Here is an 18,976-nt window from a genome sequence, read left to right as displayed (position 1 = left end):
CCACATTTTAGGAAGCCCCGGGAGAGGCCAGGCCCAGTATGGAGACATCAGGGGCAGGGGTGTGCAGAAGGGTTGCTCACTTAATGTTGTCGAGGCGACTGGAGTCGGGCTTGAGCACAGATGAGCTCCGGATCATCTTGTGCAGGGTCACCATGAGGAACACCAGGTTCACCTGGGGGTGGGACAAGGGGAGGGGCTAGGCTACACGTGGTACTGGCTAGGCTAGGGGTCCCTCCACCTCCCATTGTGAGCTCCTGGCCAAGTCTTAGTCTCAACCCTCCTCCTTCAGGGCTGCCTCTGCCAATGTACCTGTGCTCAGGGGTCTGCTGACTGGTAACAACTGTTAATGTGGCTCCTGCTGCTGGGAGGACAGGGCCCACACCTGACACAGGCAGGGGCTCAAATCACAGTGCCTGGATGGATGGGCCTCGGTGCTGGAGCTTTACGGACCTGCTATGCTCTTGTCCTCTTGGTTGGCTGCTCGGTTTCGATGGTGGTCAAACCAGCCCTCCCAAGGCTCGGGGGGAGTGGGGGGTGCTCAGGGGTCAAGGCTAGCTTGCATGAAGAACGGAGACGTGGTACTGGCGGGTACCACCTTCCTACTTACCACGATAACAAAGGAGACTGGCCCGATGAAGCTCCAGATGAAATAATTGTCCACTCGGAGCCAGCAGCTATAAAGGAAGTGGGGCTGGGGTAGACAAGAGGCGGGAAAGCCCTCCCCCCCTCCTGGCCTTAGATCTCAGGAGGAGGGAGGCCAGTGCCCTGAGGGTCCTGGCCTAAGAAGTACTGCTGAGCAGAGAGCCAGGCAGGAGGAAAGACTTGGGGGTGGGGGGTGGGAGGAGGAACACTCACGCCTTCTCGGTGCCATAGCTGCGGTAGTCGATGGCAGCCGCGATGCCCACCACCAGTGCCGGGAAGCAGTAGCCCCCCAAGTAGTAGTACTTGGTACGGGAGTACTCGCTCTCAAACACTTCCACCAGCAGCAGATAGAGGTGCACACCCTCCAGGCACAGCCAGGAGAAGGCGGCCAGGAAGAAGTAGTGCAGCAAGCCAGCGAAGATGGGGCAGGCGATCTGGGGGCAGCGGGGACGGGGACCACAGGTGAGGAGCCACCCGGGCCGGCGCCACCTCTCCTCCCGCCTGCCTCTGTCCCTGAGCCCCAGCCCACCTCATACTGAGTCTTGTCGATCCCGACCAGGAAGAGCAGCTCAGCCAGGAAGAGGTTGATGCACAGGTTCTTGTGGATGGTGTTGCGGTCGGTCTGCAGCCCCCGCAAGAAGCAGAAGGTAGAGATACAGATGGCCAGGCAGACGAGGGAGATCACGATGCCCACCCAGGTGATGACCGACAACAGCAGCTCATTGATGCGGCCCTGGTACTGGGGGATTGGGGGGGGGGGGGCACTCAGCACCTGTGGCCTTCGTGTAGCCAGGCTCACTCTGGGCTCAGCCAGGTACTAGTGGCGAGCAAGGCCATAGGTCACGGGCACCACCAGTGCTGCCCATCTGGCCTTCTGCCCCCTGGCCGGCTCGCCGGCCCCCACCCTTCTGCGGCTGGCACGCTCGCTTCCTCATGCTCTGGAAGGCTTGTGGAGAGATGATGAAGGTGACACCGACTTGCTTCTCCAGAGAAGGGAGAAGGTGGGACCGTGACCAGAAAGAACCAGACATATGGCCTCATGCCCCAGGCAAGACTGGTGGCCCCCCTCCTGCCCACATGCCCACGAAGCTGGCCTTCCCTGCACTGTCCATGCAGTGCTCTCTCTGCCATGCAAGGCCAGGAGAGCAGGTGGGCCTGCCCAGAGGAGCGGAGCGCCAGCCAGCTTACGATCTCGTGGTGGGCCATCAGCACGGCGAAGTTGGTGAGGTGGCTGCAGGCACACGTGGTGTGGGTCTTGTTGGACTCCACCAGGCGGCAGCCCTGGGTTGACCAGTAGCCCAGCATGGAACGCTCCGAGTAGTTCCAGAAGGAGCAGTTAGCATTGAAGTGGTTCTTGGCCTGTCGTGTGGTGGCGGCCGGGAAGTCAGGTCCAGGGAATCCCGTTCCGGCCCCCACACCCAGCTCCCGGGATGGTGACAAACATGAGAAAAGGGGCCGGGGCTCCAGGTGACGGTCTGGGGTCTCTGGGGACAAATGGCCCAAGCTGTTGAGATGGAGGCCGGGGGACCGGCGTCCCAGAAAGGGATCGTAACTTGTTCTTGGGGTGGGTGAACACATAGTGGGGAGAATATGCAGGCTGGGAACATGGAAGGTGGTGGGACCCCCACAGAGGGAGGGGGATGCCTCAGCTCACCTCCAGGTGGGCCACGGTGAAGATGACAGGGTCCATGAGAAAGACTCGACTGGACTCCTTGTTGATGGACGCCGCGATGACCTGCGAATTCACCACCAGGGAGGCGCCGCCTGGGCCACCTGTACCTGCTTCACCTGCCAGCTTCACTGTGGCGTTCTCGGTGGACAGGAAGAGACCCAGGTTGTTGTAGAGGATGAAAACGACTTTGACCACACCTGGGGACGATGGGCATGGCAGGGCGAGCCATCAGTCCTCGGCCCGCACCCCCCCCCCCCAAGCCACACTGGCCAGCAGGACTTCCGGAGCCAGGCTGTGGCCCAGGTGAGGGGGGCTTGGGGAGCCCTTCTGTGTACCATTGTTCAGTTAGTTGTAAACGGTTCCAAATGACAGGGCCGTGTCCCCAGCCCCACCTCATTTGCTGTGTTACCTTGAGGAAATCCCCATTCTCTGAGCCTTAGTCTCAAATGGGACAGACCTCCCTGAGTTATGAGAGTAGACTGCTTTTACACAGGAGTGAGCCCGGCAGACTGCAAAGTTCCTGTGCTGTGGGGCTTTGGGGTGGGGTGGGGGGGCGGGAGGGAGGACTCCACGAATCCCCTGAAATATTATGCTAGCCTGAATATAGGACAGTCTTGTGTGTTGCGGGTCCCACACTTTTCTCGGATTCTTCAAAACCACTAAAATTTAAGAACTGATGTTTTTTGCCAGTGAAGCAGGGATGCCAGCCCAGGGTTTGGGCACTGACCGTTGCGGCTGTTCTGCTTGATGGTATTGGCGGACAGCTGGATGGAGTTCTCGCTTGGGTACTCCTGGGGGAACACCAGCTCCTGCACTTGGCCCTCGGTGTTGAGGACTGTCACCTCCAGGACTGTGGGGACAGGGGATGGCAGGACAGATGTGGTTGCGGTCTATCCCCAGTCCAGAGGCCCAGCTATGGCAAGAGGCCCAAGGCCAGGGCATCCCCCGTGGTCTCTGGGCTGCAGCCCTCACAGTTCAAGATTTGCACCTGAACTTGCCCTGGTCATGACTGCAGCACTCACCCACATTCTGCTTGGCAGCCAGGAAGCGGGCGGGCTCCCTGACATTGTCGGCCAGCAGGAAGGCACCCTCCTCCAGGACATCCAAGAGCATGGTGGCTGTGTGCACCTGCTCCGTAGCGTTCATGTCCTTCCAGGATTCCAGAGCCTCTGGCCGCAGCAGGTTGTCCACAGTCTCTACCACAGCCTACACAGGCGAGGGGGTGGCATTGTGATTCCCCCCACGTCCTCCAGTTCCTTGGGCTGGGCGCTGCATCCCTTCTCTCAGCCTCCCGCCCCAGTGCTGCCTGGGGCGTGCCCAGAAGCCATGAGGGCTGTCTCACCAGCTCTCCCTCCCCTGCTGCTCGGCCTTGGCCAGCAGGAGCCCTCTGGGCCTCACCTTGATGTAGTCTTTGCAGGTTCTCTCCCGCTTGTGCATCTGGGAAAAGAGAGAGAGGTGCTGTCATTTCCCTCCCCGCCCAGCCCCCCAGGCTGACACGTCCAGGCCCCAGATAGGTTGCTCTTCCGCAGCTGTTACCGACCCAGGGCTGGGCCATGAGCAAGACCTATTCCTAAGGGACCCCCAACCCTAAGGACCATCCAGGGCAACTCGAGAGGAAGATCCAACATGCCTAGGACCGGTCCTCTCTGACCACCATGGGTGGCAGTCCAGCGTGGAGGTACCAGGCTGGCACTTCTTGAACCCTCAGGGCACTGCCCCCACCCTGTTGGCCCCACTGCCACGCCCCACCTTGTTGTAGTTCTTGCCAGCTGACTCGCGCTCAATGGGCCGCAAGGCCTGCAGCTGGGCGTCCAGAATATCCAGCAGCTGCTCCATCAGCTTCACGGAGGAGGACACGTCACCCGCATAGATGGAGCCTCGGGTGTGACGGGCTAGCTCACTGGCAATGTTGGCTGCATTCTCCCCACTCTTGATCTGTGTGAGGTGGGAGTAGGGGCCCCCGGCTACCTCAGAGACCATCCTGCTTCCCGCATGTTCCCTTTTAACATGCCCAGCCTGCTTGGCCCCTCTCCTCCCTCTCTCTCTCGCCTCTTTGCCCTCCCCATCCGTCTCTGTTCCCGCAGTAGGCCAGGGAGGGGACCCCACACAGTCCTGGCTCCCAGACCTGCCGGCCTATTTGTCTCCCCAATTGCTCTACTGCCCCCAGTGCGCCTTGTGCCCGGCCACCCAGGGCCCAGTGTGCAAGCAAATGTGCCAGTCTGGAAGGGGCAGCTGCTGCTGGTACCTTCTGGGCCACCTGGTTGACCCAGGGGGAGGTGCAGTTGCTGAGGTCAGGGCCCCGGGGGTTCCAGAGCCCCAGGGCTGGTAGACACTGGAAGGAGGCAATTCCTGCAGGGACAGACAGGAACAGAGAAGGGAGCCACAGGGAAGGAGAGGAGAAGGGGCCACAGCAGGGAAAAGAGATAACAGAGGAGAACAAGCAGGTGAAGGAAACACGGAAGACCAGACATGAAGAGGGCCGGACAGTCAAGAGAGACATCACTCTGAGGTGACGTAAGCCACCCCTCACTTCTCAGCTCCCCCTCTTGCTTCCTCCTCCTTCCATCTTTGCCCACCAGAAATGGAACTTTCTAGCAAAGTCCATCTTGGAAGCCCTCCCTCTCCCTGAAGCCTCTTCAGACCCTCCCCTTGGATCGCTCCACTTGGAGCACGGGGTCCTGCCTCCCCCCCCTACCCCCCCCCCCCCCCCCCCCCCCGCCACAGGGCACTCGAGCTGCTCTCTGTGCTGCTGCTACTGGCTGCTCCAGGGCCCAAGTCACCTCCTGTGGGCTCCCTTCACGGTCTGCCCGGCACTGCAAGAGGGGACAGGGCAGGGGGACTCACTGAGCTGCTCCTGTGCCCTGAGAGCACAGCTGCAGAGGTCAGGCATGACCCCTGTCCTCAGAAAGCCCATGCTTGGGCGTGGAACGTGAACAAGGGAGTGTGCCTGGGCCAAGCTGAGTGGCGGACACGTTCCCGACCCCTTCCCCGGCCAGACCAGATTTGGCCACTCCCCAGGCCAGCCACAGTGAGGCGGCCGCAGCCTCTGTACTCACCTCGGGTCCCCTTGGGGCAGGGCCTCTCCACCAGCATGCCCTGCTGGGTGGCCGGCCACTGGACCCGCCGCACCTCTCTAGGTTCACAGAAGAGCTCTGGGGACACGTGCAGGTTGGGGGCTGGGGGCCGCCGGGTGCTGGGAGCTGGGGCTGTGGCTGGAGGCAGGTCAGGTCCCAGCTGGTTGATGGCACCCACAGGGTGTGTGGTGAGGGGCACCCGGCGGAGCGGGGTGGTGGCTGCAGGCGAGGCCGTGCTGGTGAGGGGTGTGGGTCGGGCTGTGGTGGTCGTGCTGACAGGTGGGGAAGTGGCTGGGCCTGGAAGCGAAGAGGGTATCCAAGGCAGAGTCACCCCTGTGCCCAGGATCCTGCCGTGGTGTGCCCAGGCACGGGGTCTCTGGCATTCTAGCATGTTCCCTAAAGTGGGAGGATGTCTTGGTCCCCACTGGGTCTGGGAGATTTCCCCTGGCCTCTCTCTACCCCCAAGACCACCAGAAACATCAAAAGGCAGTAAAAATCCACTTGAGTGTACCCTGAGGTGTGAGAGAGCAACCAGAGAGCACAGGCCAGGAAGAGGATGTCACAACACAGCCACCTGCCATCCCCGTTCCCCTCTCCGGCCTCTGTGACCTGGCCGAATCCTGGTGGAGGCCTCAGATCCCCATTTTGCCAATGAGGTTGGATTAGATGGGGCTCCCTGGGGCTGCTCAGAGCTGGCTGAGGGCAGCTGAGAGAGCAAAATGAGATTGCCCAGGGACACTCAGTCCTGGCGTCTTTACTGACCCCAGGCTTTCACCTAAGATTTTGGGCCCAAAGTGCCCAGGCCCCTGGGCCAGGCCGGGGGGGGGGGGTGACTTAGTGGTTAGGGGCTCAGAGCCCTGGATATAGACCGGCAGAGAAGTAAGCACGCCCCTACTACCCTCCCAGTGCTTCAGTTTCTGCACCTTACGTAAAAAGGCAGGAACGATCCCCGCCCCATAAGCCGTGACGACGACCTGAGAGGCTGAGACCAGCCTCTGTCCCGCGCTATTTGGCTTTGACCTCCCCGCTGTCAGCACGCAGTATACCCCCACCCCACGCCAAGCAACCAAGGAGGCAGAGCCCAGGGCAGCCAAGCCTACCCGCACTGGGGTCGGGCGGCCCGAACTCCAAGCTGTAGCGCACCACAAAATAGTTGTTCCAGACGTAAAGCTGGTTGTCGCGAGGGTTGTAGTCCACGGAGGAGACGAACTGGTAGGGGTTGGGGAAGGCCAGGCTCACGGGCTCCTCGCGGTTGGCGTTGGTGTTGAAGGCGTAGTCCACGCGGTTGCCCGCCGCCTCGCTGTCGTCGTCCACGTACACGGAGCGCAGCACGTACAGGACCCCGCACACCATGAAGGCGTTGGACGCCGAGCGCTTGTCGTAGCCGGTCTCCCACGTGCCCTCGAAACGCAGCGTGTAGGGGTTGAGCTGGCTCACCACCAGGCGCCCGTTGTTGCCCTCGGTGGCGTAAATGACCCACAGCCCGTTCTCGTCCACAGCTAGGTCGATGTCGGTCTTGCCCCCCCAGCGGTAGGGCGAGGTGTCGTGGTAGTTGGCCGTGTTGATGACCGTCTCCCCGCTCTTGATGCGCGTGCGCAGGTCGTACTTGACGATATTGCGCGTGCGCTCCTTGTTGTAGAAGACGGCGCCGTCGTAGACCACGAAGCCCGTGCCGTCCACGCGGTTGGGCAGGCGGTAGGTGGTGGTGTGGCGCGCGGCCACGTAGTCCTCCCACGAGGCGTACTCGGTCAGCGTGTCCGTGCGGTAGGGGATCCAGGGCATGACGTAGATACGGTCGCCCGCCTGCAGCGGGTCCTTGCACCAGGCGCCAGACTGGTGTTCCGACTCGTGAGTGGAGGTGGGCTCCAACACCTTCTGCAGGGTCCCTGGGCACACGAAGACTGGGCCGGGCGGATGGGAGGGCAGGGAAGACATGGGGAGAGGAGGCGCAGAGGCGAGGGAGGGGGAGAGAGAGAGGCAAGTTGGTCACTCGGCCTGGGGTAGCCAGGCTGTCCCCTCCTGCTGCTGCAGTCACGGTTGCTTGGTAGGGCTGGTGATGGGAAGGGGGTTTCCGGGCTGGGACCCCTGCCCTGCCCAGCTGCCCCTCTCCCTGGAGAGGTCAACCCTGGAGGCCATTAAGAGCAGGGTTAGTGTGTGGGGTGGTGGTACCCCTCTCCTTCCCTGGCTGCTAGAGACCCCACAGGCTGGGGATAAAGGGTTTGGCAAGAGCCCTCCCAGAGTCGTCTTCGTGTGCCTTAAGTGGGGGCGGAAAGATCTCCTCACTGCAGCCACTGGTGGCTTTGAGGCTCCAGGGACTCAGTGCCCTGCTCCTTTACCATTGTCACAGCCCCCTACGGAAGAGCTATGGGTCGAGGGTCCCATCCTTCACCAACCACACCAGGACAGATTTTTTTTTTTTTTAACTCTTTCTCCCCTCTCCCCCAACCCCCCACAAAAATCGCAAGGTAGAGTGATGTTTCCGTACCCACAGTGGGTGTCAGGAGTGCCCCCCTATTCCAGGGTGGAGGAGGCACCCAGGGTTCCCGATGCAGCCTGTGCCCCCACCCCCCACCCAGTACCCACGAAATCAGCAGGTGAGGAAGGGTTTTTGGAAAAATCCAGCCCCTCCCTGATGGTGCCCCGCCCTGCCCCCAGCCGGCAAGGTCTCTCGTGGGGTTTGTTCAGCAGCAGACACTGACACTGGTGCACAGGGGTGGGGGAGGTTGGGGGACATGGGAAAGGAGGGGGCTTCCCGGGAGAGTTGGGGGGGGGAAAGGAGAGCTGCGTGGAGGGAAGAGAGACAAGGTGGGGGGGCCTCGGCGAGGTCCTGGCTCCAAGGGAGGCACGCTGGAGACCACCTGGGAAGAAAGGGTTAGTGCTGGCGAGGAGAGAGGGGTGAGCAGAGAATTCACTCCAAGGCCCGGGCCCGACTGAGGGTCCCTCGGGGGGGCAGTCCCAGGTCCAGCTCAGAGGGGGCAAGGGAGGGAACCAGGAGCTAGGATAAAGACCCAGCCCGCCCCAGCCGGCCCGCCCCCTCCCCTGCCCCGGACCCCGATTTACCTGCGACCATCCCCGGCTCGGGAGGAGGGACCAAGGCACCGCTGATGTCAGAAAGGTGGGGGGCCCCGCCCCACCCCCCCATTCCCTGAAAAGGAGGAAAACCTCAACTGCATCTCGTTGGCCGCCGCTGGCCTGCCCACCCTTGCCCCGTCACACCCCGGTGCCACCTACTCCTAGCCTCCCCTCACCGACCCGGTAGGGGTCTGGACTCAGGAGTGGGGATGTCCAGACGCCCCTCCCTCCAGGATGGCCGGGCCTCCCTCTCACCTCCCTGCTGGCCGAACCCACACACAGGCCAGGGTGAGGGTTTGCAGTGAATTCTCTGCTCCTGCTTGGCCTGTCACCAAAGCAGCTGGCCCCAGGGGGAACAGGGAGGGCTGGGACCTGGTGCGGGCTTGGGGGGCAGCCCCGGTGGCAAGAGGGTCTTGGACAGGCACCACTCCTCACTCCCCCACGTCCAGCCTCTTCACCAGGCTTGGGTGGGGGGATGTCCAGCCCTCCCTTCACAGCATCAGGGACGGCTTGGCCCGAGGGTCCCCGGGCACAAAGCAGCCAGGAGCACACCCTGTTTTAGGAGGGGGAGGGGAGCCTGGGACACAGACGTCAGCAGGGACCAGAGGGATCCTGGCTTGCGCCCTAGGGCTCCACCATCTCCTTGTCCCCAGTGCCCTGAGGGGTTGGCCTGCGCCCTGTGTCCCGCACACCTGGCCTCCAGCTTTTTCCTCTGTGCCCAGGTCTCCCCTCTCCCCAAGCCAGGACCCCTGCCAGCTCTGTGGCCCCTGAGCAGATGTGTCTGTGGGGGGGGGGGGGGGCGGTGGGAGGCCTCAGAGCCTGACCTGGTCAGAAGGGTGTGGAGGAGGAAAACGTGGTTAGAGGTTACCCCGGGGAAGGGGGAGAAGATGAGGAAGGGTCTGCCTGGGGCCTTTGACAGCAAGGACCCCTCCCCAGCACCAAGCTCCCAACACCTCCTCTTCCCTCCCCCCTTCCCCCCCAGCCCCCCCCCCCCCCCGAAGAGAAAAGATCCAGGGCTGCAGGGTCCAAACCACCACCGGGCCTGTAAGAAGAGTGTCTCAGGGAGAGAGAGGGAGAGAGTGGCGGGGCAGTGAGGGTCGGGGGCCTGGGCTGGCTGCCCAGGCCTCTCTGAGGTGGGGGAGGGCAGGGGGAGGGGAGCAGCTCGGAGGGACCCCGCCCCACCTTCCTCAAAGGGATGCTCCACAGACCACCGTAATTTCAAGGCAAAAAGTGACCCCGAAAGGATGGCTCGCCCGTGGCCAACCTCAAAGCTGTCATTTCCCCCCAAAATTCAGGGGAGTGCTGGGCCATCTCCAATATCCCACCCACCCTCGAAGTTCTTCGGCGGCAGTGTGCCCCCCCTGCCCCCCCCAACACCAAAGGCCAGAGAGCTCCACCCCACCTTGGAGTTTTCCCCTTCCCCTGCTGAAGGTTAACCCTGCAAGAAATTACGGTGCTCACGGAAGTCCCCAGACCAGGCCTGTACCTCCCCCAACCCCCCTCTCCCTGGTCCTCTAACCAAAACAGCCCAGAAGAAACCCTGACTGCAGCTTTGCAAGTGTTTCAGAACCAGAGAAAACGTTCCCCCACCCCGCGCTCCCCCCACAGCGAGGCCCACCCCCACCCCTTCCCCCCCAATTTGGCAGACTGCCCTCCCAGGGCTGGGGACAGCTGACATCCCTCCCCAGGGCTGGGCCCCCGGCTGGTCAAGGATGGGGGTTGGGGGTGGGGGAAACTGGTGCTCCGTGCTCCAAAACAGCTCTGGGCCTTGGAAACGCCAAACCAGAAGGAACTTATGCCACCAGGAGCCCGAGAGATAGAAGGAATCTGCTCCCCCAAAGGAAAACAAAGGTGTCCCCTCCATCCCGCCTCCCCTGAGCCAGACACGTGTTACAAAAGTTGGGGCAGGAAGAAAAGGAGAGAGACCCGGTGCACTGTGCCCCCAGCTGGGAGCCAGACAAGGGGGTCCCTCCCTCCCCTCCCGCCCTGGATGCTTACACACTTCTCCTGAAGGAGGCAAAATAAGTGTGAGAGAAGGCAGGTCCCCCCTGCAAGGGCTGGGACGAGGGAGGAGGGACAGGGAGAAGAAAGAGAGAAAAAGAGGCAGAGAGAGAAAGACAGAGAGAGAGAGACAGAAGGTCCTGCCCGTGCTCAGAGAGGAGCTTCCTCGGGTGTCTGGAGGGTGGAGTCGCCCGTGGCGGCACCAGGGCTGGCCCCACCGGCAGGACACCCGGGGTGGGGGGTGGGGAGAAGAAGGGGCTGAGAGGGGAGGGCGGGTCACATAAGTATGGCACAGGTAAGAACAAAGTGTGAGTTAGGGGTTAGCATTGGTAACAGTGCGTTTACCTTTCTGCTCCACTTCTACTTTAAGCATCGGAAGAGAGAGAGAAAACAAATTGAAAAAAAATGTGCAAGAAAAAAAAAGAGAAAAAAAAAGATTAAATTGCTTTCGTTTCTTATCTGGCAACATGCCCCCTTTTCCTTTCTTTCCTCATCCTGGTTCCCCAACCCCGAAACGTAGCATCAGCTCAGCCCCCGCCCCCAAGTCCCTTCCTCTGGGGAGGGTGTCGGGGGAGACAGTCACAGGGAGGGGGAGACACGCGAGGACAGAGACCAAGAGAGACACGGGGGGGGGGGGGTGTGTGTACAAACAGGCAGGTGGACGGAGCCCTCAGATGGGTGGGAGCACCCTCGGTGCAGTGGGGGTCGGGGAGGGGGTAGCTTCAGCTGGAAGGTAGGCTCTGGTTAGGGGAGCACCAGGGGCGAGGGGGTGGGGAAGAGCCACACGGGTCCCCTCACACCCTGCCTGCTGCCCTCCTGCTAGAACCAGGGGCCCAGGGGGAGGGGGTTCAGTGCCTCCAGGGGCCTGGGCGCCCCCAGCTGAGAGAGCATGCTGAGCTCCTTCCCTTTCTGTGCCGGCCGCGCTAGGCCGCGCTAGAGTCCAGCCGAGCTCCCCCAAGCCCTCGCAACCCAGAAGAAGCCAACACAGAGAGAGAGGGCGGCAGAGTGGAACACAGAGTGACGGAGAGGCAGACAGGCAGAGCCCCTGGGCCTCGGAGAGCCGGGTGGGGGAGACAGAGGCAGAGAAGGAAGAGGCTGGGGTGGGGGAACATCACAGACAGCAGGTGGGGGCACAGACACGCTCCCACGCTCCCCAGCTCCCCCGGGGCAAGCCTGTGGCTCCGTTTGTCTGCCCAGCCCCCCCACCCCCGGGGGCCCGGGAGCCAGGAGCTCCCTGTCTGCTGCCCGGTGGGCGGGCGCACCTAGGGGAGGAAGGGGCACGGTTAGAATGTGCTCAGCTGCAAGGCAAATCCAGCGTTAGTCGGGCCTGTCTGGATGTGTGTGTGTTTGTGTGTGTGTGTGTGTGTGTGTGTGTGTGTGTGTGGTGGGGGGGGGGGGGAGTCCCACACACCCACTGCCCCCTCCCCACGGTGGCCCCTATACCCACCCCTGACTCGCCCGCACCAGCACTGGGGTCACCCCAGCCTCTGAAGCCCAGGGCCACATGGCTGCCCAGGCTGCTCCCCCTTCAGGCTCCGTGTCCCTGGCCCCTCAGGAACTTCTGGCCGGGGCCTTGCTCCCCTGCCGCCTCTCTACAGGCACAAGCAGGGAGTCCCCAGGGGAGTGTTTGGCTTCCTTCCCAGCGCCTCATCCAGGGCCTGGCACACAGGAAGTGCTCAGCGAACAGGAACATCGCGGGACGAGTGAGTGCCCGCCTTCCTGTTCTCTGGCCTAGCTACCCTCACCTTGTTAACTGCAGTCCCCGCTTCTTCTGGAACCAGGAGCTACACCCCCACACCCCTGGGTCCTGCCTGTCGAGGGCACACACGGCCCCACGTGTCCCAGACACATTCACTGCGCGTCCTGCCTCCCCCGGGGCTCAGGCTAGCTCTCTCCCCCGGACCGGAGCTGCCCATGCTTGGGCCATCCAGGTCTCCGTGGGCCGTGCCCCCTGGCCCACCCTCGGGGGCCGGGGGGCGGTCAGCTTCAGGAGGCCCGTAGGCCTCTTTCCTCCCTATGCCGCGTAACTTTTCTCCTGCTTCTTCACCCACGTGGCGTGCACTTGCTTTGGACTCGACTTGGATCAAGGTCCTCTTTTCCTGCCCTTTATCTCACCTACCTCAGGAGGAGTTGTGTTCGTCACCAGTCATTACTTTTGGTTTTGATTACCAACGGCAGTAATGTTGACCGGCAAAAATCGCTACAAGTAGCCACGACAAAAGCCAGGACTGCCAAGTACCTAGCACTTGGTAAGTGACTAAGTGCCAGGAGCCGTGCTAGGAACTTCCCAGGTAGTTTTTCAAGAGCCCTGTCTGCGGATGGGGAAGCTGAGGCTCAGTGAAGCGAAACGACACAACTGAGGCCACGGAGCAGCTGGCAGAAGCGGGCACCGTTTCTCTGACACCTATGGTGCGGGGCGCACGAGGCGCTTCACCCACATTCTGTCTACTGCTGGCCGCATCCCTGGGAAGGGGCCCCTCCCGCCATCACAGACAAAGGTGCAGGCTAAGCTGGCTCGGAAGGGCACCCGAACCCTTGCTGAGCACGTCCTGAACCAGGCTCGGGTCTGGGCGCTGGGGCATGAAGACGAAGCCTCTGCCCTGGGGGAGTTTACACCCGCAGCTGCCACAGGGAGCCAGCTCTGCGGCCAGCCTCAGGTCAGGCGTTTCACACACACCGACCGTCTCCTGGACTCTCGCCTCCTTTGGCCGCAGCTCAGAGAAGTTAAGTCATGTGCTCAAGTTTCAGAGTCAGAAAATCCAAGAACCAGGCTGAGCTGCAAACCCAGCCTGATTTCCCTGCTGTGCAATGCTCCCAGCCTCCCGCCTTCCTTCCCTGCTGCCCCAGCCACGGGGGTGGATGGGCAGTGTCCCCAGTGCTGTGGGGAGGCTTCAAAGATCAGATGGGCGTCCCCCTCAGGTGGCGGCTGGAGGCCTCCGTTGCTGAAAGGAAAGGGTGAGGAGTAAAAGAAGGTTATGGAAGCACATAGGTGATCCTGTTTCCCCCGGCCTGTACGCCATCACCTGCGAGGAGAAATCAAAGGTTGAGGGGGACGGCTGGGGTGGGAGGGCAGAGGAGGGAGAGTCACAGGGCCTCCTGCTCCCCTGCCCCTGCCCCCCACTCTCTGACACTCTGGTGGCCCTGCCTCCTCCCCCATCTGCCCGGAGGCCCTACCTCCAGGTTGGCTACATGAAGCTGGCAGGGAGAGGAGGGGAATGGATGATGGGGAGAAGGGAAGGGAGAGCGAGGGCAGGAAAGAAGGGCCATGTTAAGAGCAGAGCGCTGAGGAGGAGAGACCCTGTCTTTGTTTGCTCCCTTTGGCCAGAGGCAAGAAAGCCAGGCCCCTGGCTCCCCAGATCACCCTCCTCAGGCTTCCTGGGGGGGGGCCACTCTAGTCCAACATGGCAGCACTTCCCTTGCAGACAGGAAGTGCTACCATGGTAATGGGCAAACTAACCAAGAGACAGTAGCTGAGGAAGATGCCCCTAGTCCTTTGAACCAGATCTGCCGCCAGGCCTCAGACGGTGGTCTGCCTCTCTATGGGTTTGGAGTCCAGCTTCCAGGACTGGGAAGGGGCGGGACTAGGAGTATGTGAGAAGTGAGGGCGACGAGAAAGAGGAGAGGGAGCTGAGAAAGGAAATGGAGTGAGTGAGAGGGAAGAGCAGGCGTGTAAGGGGGGGGGGGTCAGGAAAGGAAGAGATGTGAGAGGAGGGAGGAGGCAGAGAGGCTGGAGGGCAGCAAGGCCCAGGCCCAGGGAAAAGGAGACTGATAAGTGCACCGACCAGAGTTCTGGCCTTGAAGTGTGAAGTGAGCGAGAGGCACGTGCAGGAGCAGGGCTAATGGGCCAGAGTAACAAGAGGTGGGGAAGGTGCCCTGGGGATGGGGACAAAGTCTGTGAGGGTGGGGGTGGGGGTGGGGCAGGTACCGAGTGTGGACAGAGGGGCTGGGAGAAGAAAATGTGTGAGGGAGGGAGCAGGCCCGGCTGTCCCCCAAGTACCTGGTCCCGACCTGGCCCTGTGCGTGTGTGCGTGTGTGTGAGTCAAGGTGTCTCCTCCTCGCTTGCTTCTGGGAGGGGGAAGGGCCCGTGTCCGCACAAGGAACAAGATGACTCACTGTAGGGGACACAGTCGTACTGCACCTCCAGGTACTTGTAGGTCCCAGGACAGGGGTCGGGAAAGGCGTCAGAGCCGGCAACCACCACGCACTGGGTGCGGTTGTTACACCTGAGAGAAGAGACAAGGAGCTGAGCTAAGACAGGCCTAGAACTGGGGGGGGCGGCATCTAGGGCCGGGAGAGGAACGCGCCCCCCCCAGGCTGAGAAGAAACTGTGGCGACCAGGGCCGGCGGCCTCGTGTGGGCATCGTGTTCCGTTTCCTGCCCGCTCTCTCTTTCCCACCACACAGGTTTCTTCTGTTCTCAGCCTCAGGGCTGGGCCAGAGCTGCGCCCCAGAAACTGCTTCCCCGGCTGCCCTTCGCCATTTTCATCCCATCGGAGGGTCACGCCCGCCGTTACATCCTTGGCGTTTTTCCCGAATTGACCGTAAGACGCGAGGCCACACGTGCGGGGACGAGGTGGCGTCTCCGCCAAAGTGCTGCTAACGAGACGCTCACGGCGCCTGTCTGCGTCCACCTCAGGCCACGTCTTAGGCGTACGTGTCTCGGCCTTTGGACGGCGCCGCTGTGACCACGTGCAGGTAGGACACGGGCAGTCTCTCGGCCTCGTGCGGAAGCCACTCTCAGTTCCCCGAGGGGACTCGGGAGTCCCCACCCACTGCCCGGGAGCCCGGCTAGCACGTGAGGGGACTCCCTAACGACAAAACGAGGTTTCTCCTCTGCTGTCTCTCCAACCACCCACCTCATCCCCCTGGCTCAAAACACAGAGCACTGGCCTCGGAAGGTTAAGTAGAGGGTTGCCCAGGACCCGGCAACTGCACCCCTAGCCGTGTTCCCAAAGACCCGGAAGCGGGCGCTCAAACAATTGCTTGTACGTTCACGGCAGGACCGCTGTCGCGAGAGCCAAAGTGGGGGAACAGCCCCACTGTCCGCTGACGGATGAACGGATGAGCCAAATGTCGGTCCGTGCCGTGGAACATTATTTGGCCATAAAAAAAAAAAAAGAAAGAAGGTCCGTTGCGCCACCGTGTGGCTGAACCCCGGCAACGCTGTACTGAGCAAAAGAAGTCAGACCCAAGAGGCCACGTCTCAGATTCTCTCTCTATGAAACGTCCGGAGCAGGCAAATCCAGAGAGACAGAAAGCAGGTGGTGTCGAGTGGCTGGGGGCGGGGGGGGGGGGTGGGGGTGGGCAGTGACTGGATGGGGTTGCCCTTCGGGGGTATGGAGATGTTCCGGAACCAGACAGGGGTGGTGGCGCACGTATTAAATAGCACTGAATTGTCCGCTTTAAGATGACGGACGGCGATATGTGAACGTCACCTCACTGTCCGGAAGAGAAAGGGGCCGGAGACCGCAGGTCCCAGCCTCCCCCTGCAGCTGGCCGTGCCCGGGAGGTGGCAAAGGGCCCACGGTGGCCTTTAAACGGGCTGGGTGCAGGGAGGCACCAAGACAGCGGGAGGCGGGTGGCCTTCTCGCCTCCTGTCTTGTTTAGGCCACTGTACGTGCTCCGGGGGCTGTCAGCCCTAAGCAGTTCGAGGAGCCTCCAGGTTTCAAGAGGGCAGAGCAACGGCCTCTTGCTCCCTGGGCCCCAGTAACCACACCGCGCAGCGTCCCCGCTTTTGGAAGTGAGAACCCGCGGACACCGGAACCGGGCCGGGGAGAACACCGCAGACGCCAAGGCCAGCGCTGAACGAACGAAGTGGGCAGTGAGAAACTTGGAGGCAGGAGGTGGGAGGAAAGGGATCCCCAAGGAGGATGGGGCGCAGCCTAAGCCAAGGTTGACACCATGCAGGGTGTCAGAGAGGGAAGGGGGGGCAGGACCGCTGGAGGAGGTGCACGTTTGAGAGAGAAAAGGTGGGAGGGAGGGAACGAGGTGGCTCCAGCCTGACCCACCGGTCAGAGCCACCTGCCCGCGCCCATGCCCCGCCCAAAAGTCTCTGGAGGCTCTCAGTGACCCTGCCCCATGACTTATTCTAGAATCTTCTGCCAACATTCAAGAGGCTGCCGAGCTGGCCCCAGCCCTCCTCCCCTTCTTCAGTTCTGTGCTCTGGATCCTGGAGTGAACCTTATGCCCTCTTGGGCATTTAGCAAAAACTCAGTGAATGCCTCTGTATCTGGCTGGGGACAGCAGTGACAGACACAACGCCCTGTCCCCATGGGGCAAAGACAAAACGAACACAATAACAGAGGAAACTATTCTGTTCTACAGAACTGTGGCTAGAGGTCAGGGCTAGAAGATAAAGCAGGGAAGGAGCTAGGAAGTGGGGTGGGGGCAGTGATCTTAGGGTGGTCAAACGGGCCTCACCAAGAGGAGCATTAGGTGAGAAAATCTACAGAGGAGGGGAGGAAGGAGCTGTGTGGGTGTCAGGGAACAGCATTCCCGGCAGGGGGAACAGCCAGTGCCAAGACCCAGAGGAGGCCCGTGGCAGATGATGCCTGATGTATGTCAGGAGCAGGCAGGGCAGCCGGAGCCGAGTGAGCGAGGGGGAGCATGGAGAGGGTGAGGGCCGGGAGAGGGGCACAAGGCACAGAGCGCAGGGCCTTGTGGGCCTCGGGGAAGACAGGCTTTCGCTCTGAGTGAGGTGGGTGCTCACAGGTACCCTCTGGCTGCTGCGGGGCGGGGGAAACAGATGGCAGCGGGTGAGACAGGGCAACCCCAGGGGGAGCTGTGGCCACGGAAGCAGTGGTCAAGTGTGGGCGTGGTTTGAAGCAGGAGCCGACCAGCTCTAACTGGACTTCTGCAGCAGGTGTGAGAAAGGCTTTGGCAGACCTGTCACACTCACACACAGCCTTGCACACTCAAGCACTCGCTTTCTCTTACACTCACGTGTGCTTCTGTCATCTGTGTTCAGGCTTCACCTCCTTGGGGAAGCCTGAGTGACCTCTGGGCTCTCCCTCGGAGCCTGTGACACCTTCACCCTGTCCTGCTCTTGTGTTTACACTGCAAGACTGCCCCTTCCCCCCCGACTAGTCTCGGGATGGGCTTCTGGAGGCTGGTGGGGAAGACGGGCCGGGTCTTACCGGCTGTTTGCACGGGACCTGGCACCTAGTAGGTGCTCAGGAAACCCGTGCGGAACGCACGGAAGGAGGACTGAAGGCGTGGACAGGGTGCCCTGACCAGGGGGGTGTTTATCCAGGGACCCCAGGGACTGTCCCCACCCCTCCTCCCAGGAGCCTGGTGGGGCCGGGGCCTCTCACCTCTGTGACATGATCTTGAAGGCATCAGGCAGGTAGCACTGCACGTTCTCCATCTGGAAAGGGTCGGCGTCACAGATCTTGTCGTCTGTGCGCCCATAGTTGGCGTTCTCCACCATGATGACGTCGCTGCCTGGGCACCGCAGCTCGATGGGATAGCCTTCGCACGCCAGCTCCCGGCGCATCAGCCCGAACGGGAGCCCAGCCCGGCTCAGGCCTACGGGGAGGGAAGACCCTGCTGAGGAGGTCCCACCTCCAGCTTGGGCTGCATCCAGGAACCTCAGTTCTTTCATCTGCAAAACGGGCTTCCCAACGTGCCCAGCTGCGTAGTGAGGCCTCTGCCCTCGGCTCCTGGGGAAGTGCCTCCAAGCACCCGGAGCGTCCCGCCCGATGAGTGTCTTTGTTGACCCGGGGGCCTCGGGCCAGGTCAGACAGTCTGCACTGTTTTGGGCTGAGTTGTGTCCTCCCGTCCTCCTCCCTCGTACCTCAGGATGTGACCAAATTTGAAACAGGCCATCAAGTTAAGATGAGCCGAGCCTGTTAAGGTAGGCCCTGCCCCAGTATGACCACTGTCTTTATCAAGAGGGGAAATGTGGACACAGAGACAGAGGGAAGACAGCCAGCCACGAGCCCAGGAAAGAGCGGGAACAGCTCCTTCCCTCATGGCCCTTGGAAGGAGCCAGCCCCCCTGACAACTTGATCTTGAACTTAAAGCCTCTAGAAACCGCAAGACAATAAACTTCTGCTGTTTCAAGCCACCAAGTCTGCGGTACGTTGTTACAGCAGGCCTAGCAAAAGAGCACAGTAAGGACGTGATCTAGGGTGGGAGTTTTGGGGTGTCAGTGGACCTCTGGAAGGGCGGGAGACTGAGGCCAGTGCTGCGGGGGGTCCCCTGCATCTACATGACTGAGCCCCAGTGAAGGCTCTGGACAGCGGGGCCCGGGGAGCGTCCCATGTTGGCAGGGCACCATGCGTGTTGTCGCACAGCACGTGTGACCACTCCGTGGGGAGGGGGCGAACCGCGAGCCCTGGGCACGGAAACTTCCCGGACGCTGCCCCACACACCGCTTCCCTTGGCGGATTTCCTCTGCATCCGTCGGCTGTAAGAAGCTGTCACCGTGAGCACGACAGCATTCTGGAATACGCTTCTAGTGAATCATCATGTCTGAGGGTGGTCTAAGGAACTCCCGAACTTGCAGTTGGAGT

The 18,976-nt window shown here is 61.8% G+C and overlaps 1 protein-coding gene across 3 annotated transcripts in view; it reads right to left on the bottom strand.

The window, feature by feature from the left end:
• Positions 1 to 18,976, bottom strand: part of ADGRL1 (adhesion G protein-coupled receptor L1) — a 44,562-nt gene that overhangs the window by 7,079 nt on the left and 18,507 nt on the right. Inside the window, exons 2-17 of one of the 3 annotated variants that reach the window (XM_086698875.1) lie at positions 17,774 to 17,987; positions 14,575 to 14,684; positions 8,449 to 8,533; positions 6,489 to 7,289; positions 5,371 to 5,685; positions 4,560 to 4,663; positions 4,064 to 4,249; positions 3,713 to 3,751; positions 3,337 to 3,520; positions 3,042 to 3,164; positions 2,297 to 2,511; positions 1,831 to 2,001; positions 1,172 to 1,381; positions 856 to 1,076; positions 608 to 674; positions 81 to 172 (exon numbers count right to left, since the gene is read on the bottom strand). In XM_086698875.1, the coding sequence (XP_086555001.1) occupies positions 81 to 172; positions 608 to 674; positions 856 to 1,076; positions 1,172 to 1,381; positions 1,831 to 2,001; positions 2,297 to 2,511; positions 3,042 to 3,164; positions 3,337 to 3,520; positions 3,713 to 3,751; positions 4,064 to 4,249; positions 4,560 to 4,663; positions 5,371 to 5,685; positions 6,489 to 7,289; positions 8,449 to 8,533; positions 14,575 to 14,684; positions 17,774 to 17,870 (3,020 nt within the window). In that variant the 5' untranslated portion in view covers positions 17,871 to 17,987. The remainder of the gene's footprint in view (positions 1 to 80; positions 173 to 607; positions 675 to 855; positions 1,077 to 1,171; positions 1,382 to 1,830; positions 2,002 to 2,296; positions 2,512 to 3,041; positions 3,165 to 3,336; positions 3,521 to 3,712; positions 3,752 to 4,063; positions 4,250 to 4,559; positions 4,664 to 5,370; positions 5,686 to 6,488; positions 7,290 to 8,448; positions 8,534 to 14,574; positions 14,685 to 17,773; positions 17,988 to 18,976) is intronic. The other 2 variants (XM_086698874.1, XM_086698873.1) reach the window with 2 other exon arrangements.

This window comes from Puma concolor, chromosome A2 (assembly GCF_028749965.1).
Source record: "Puma concolor isolate L17-30 chromosome A2, mPumCon1.1.hap2, whole genome shotgun sequence".
In the NCBI taxonomy this organism is placed as follows: Eukaryota; Metazoa; Chordata; class Mammalia; order Carnivora; family Felidae; genus Puma; species Puma concolor.
This window is presented reverse-complemented; position numbering and strand designations above follow the sequence as displayed.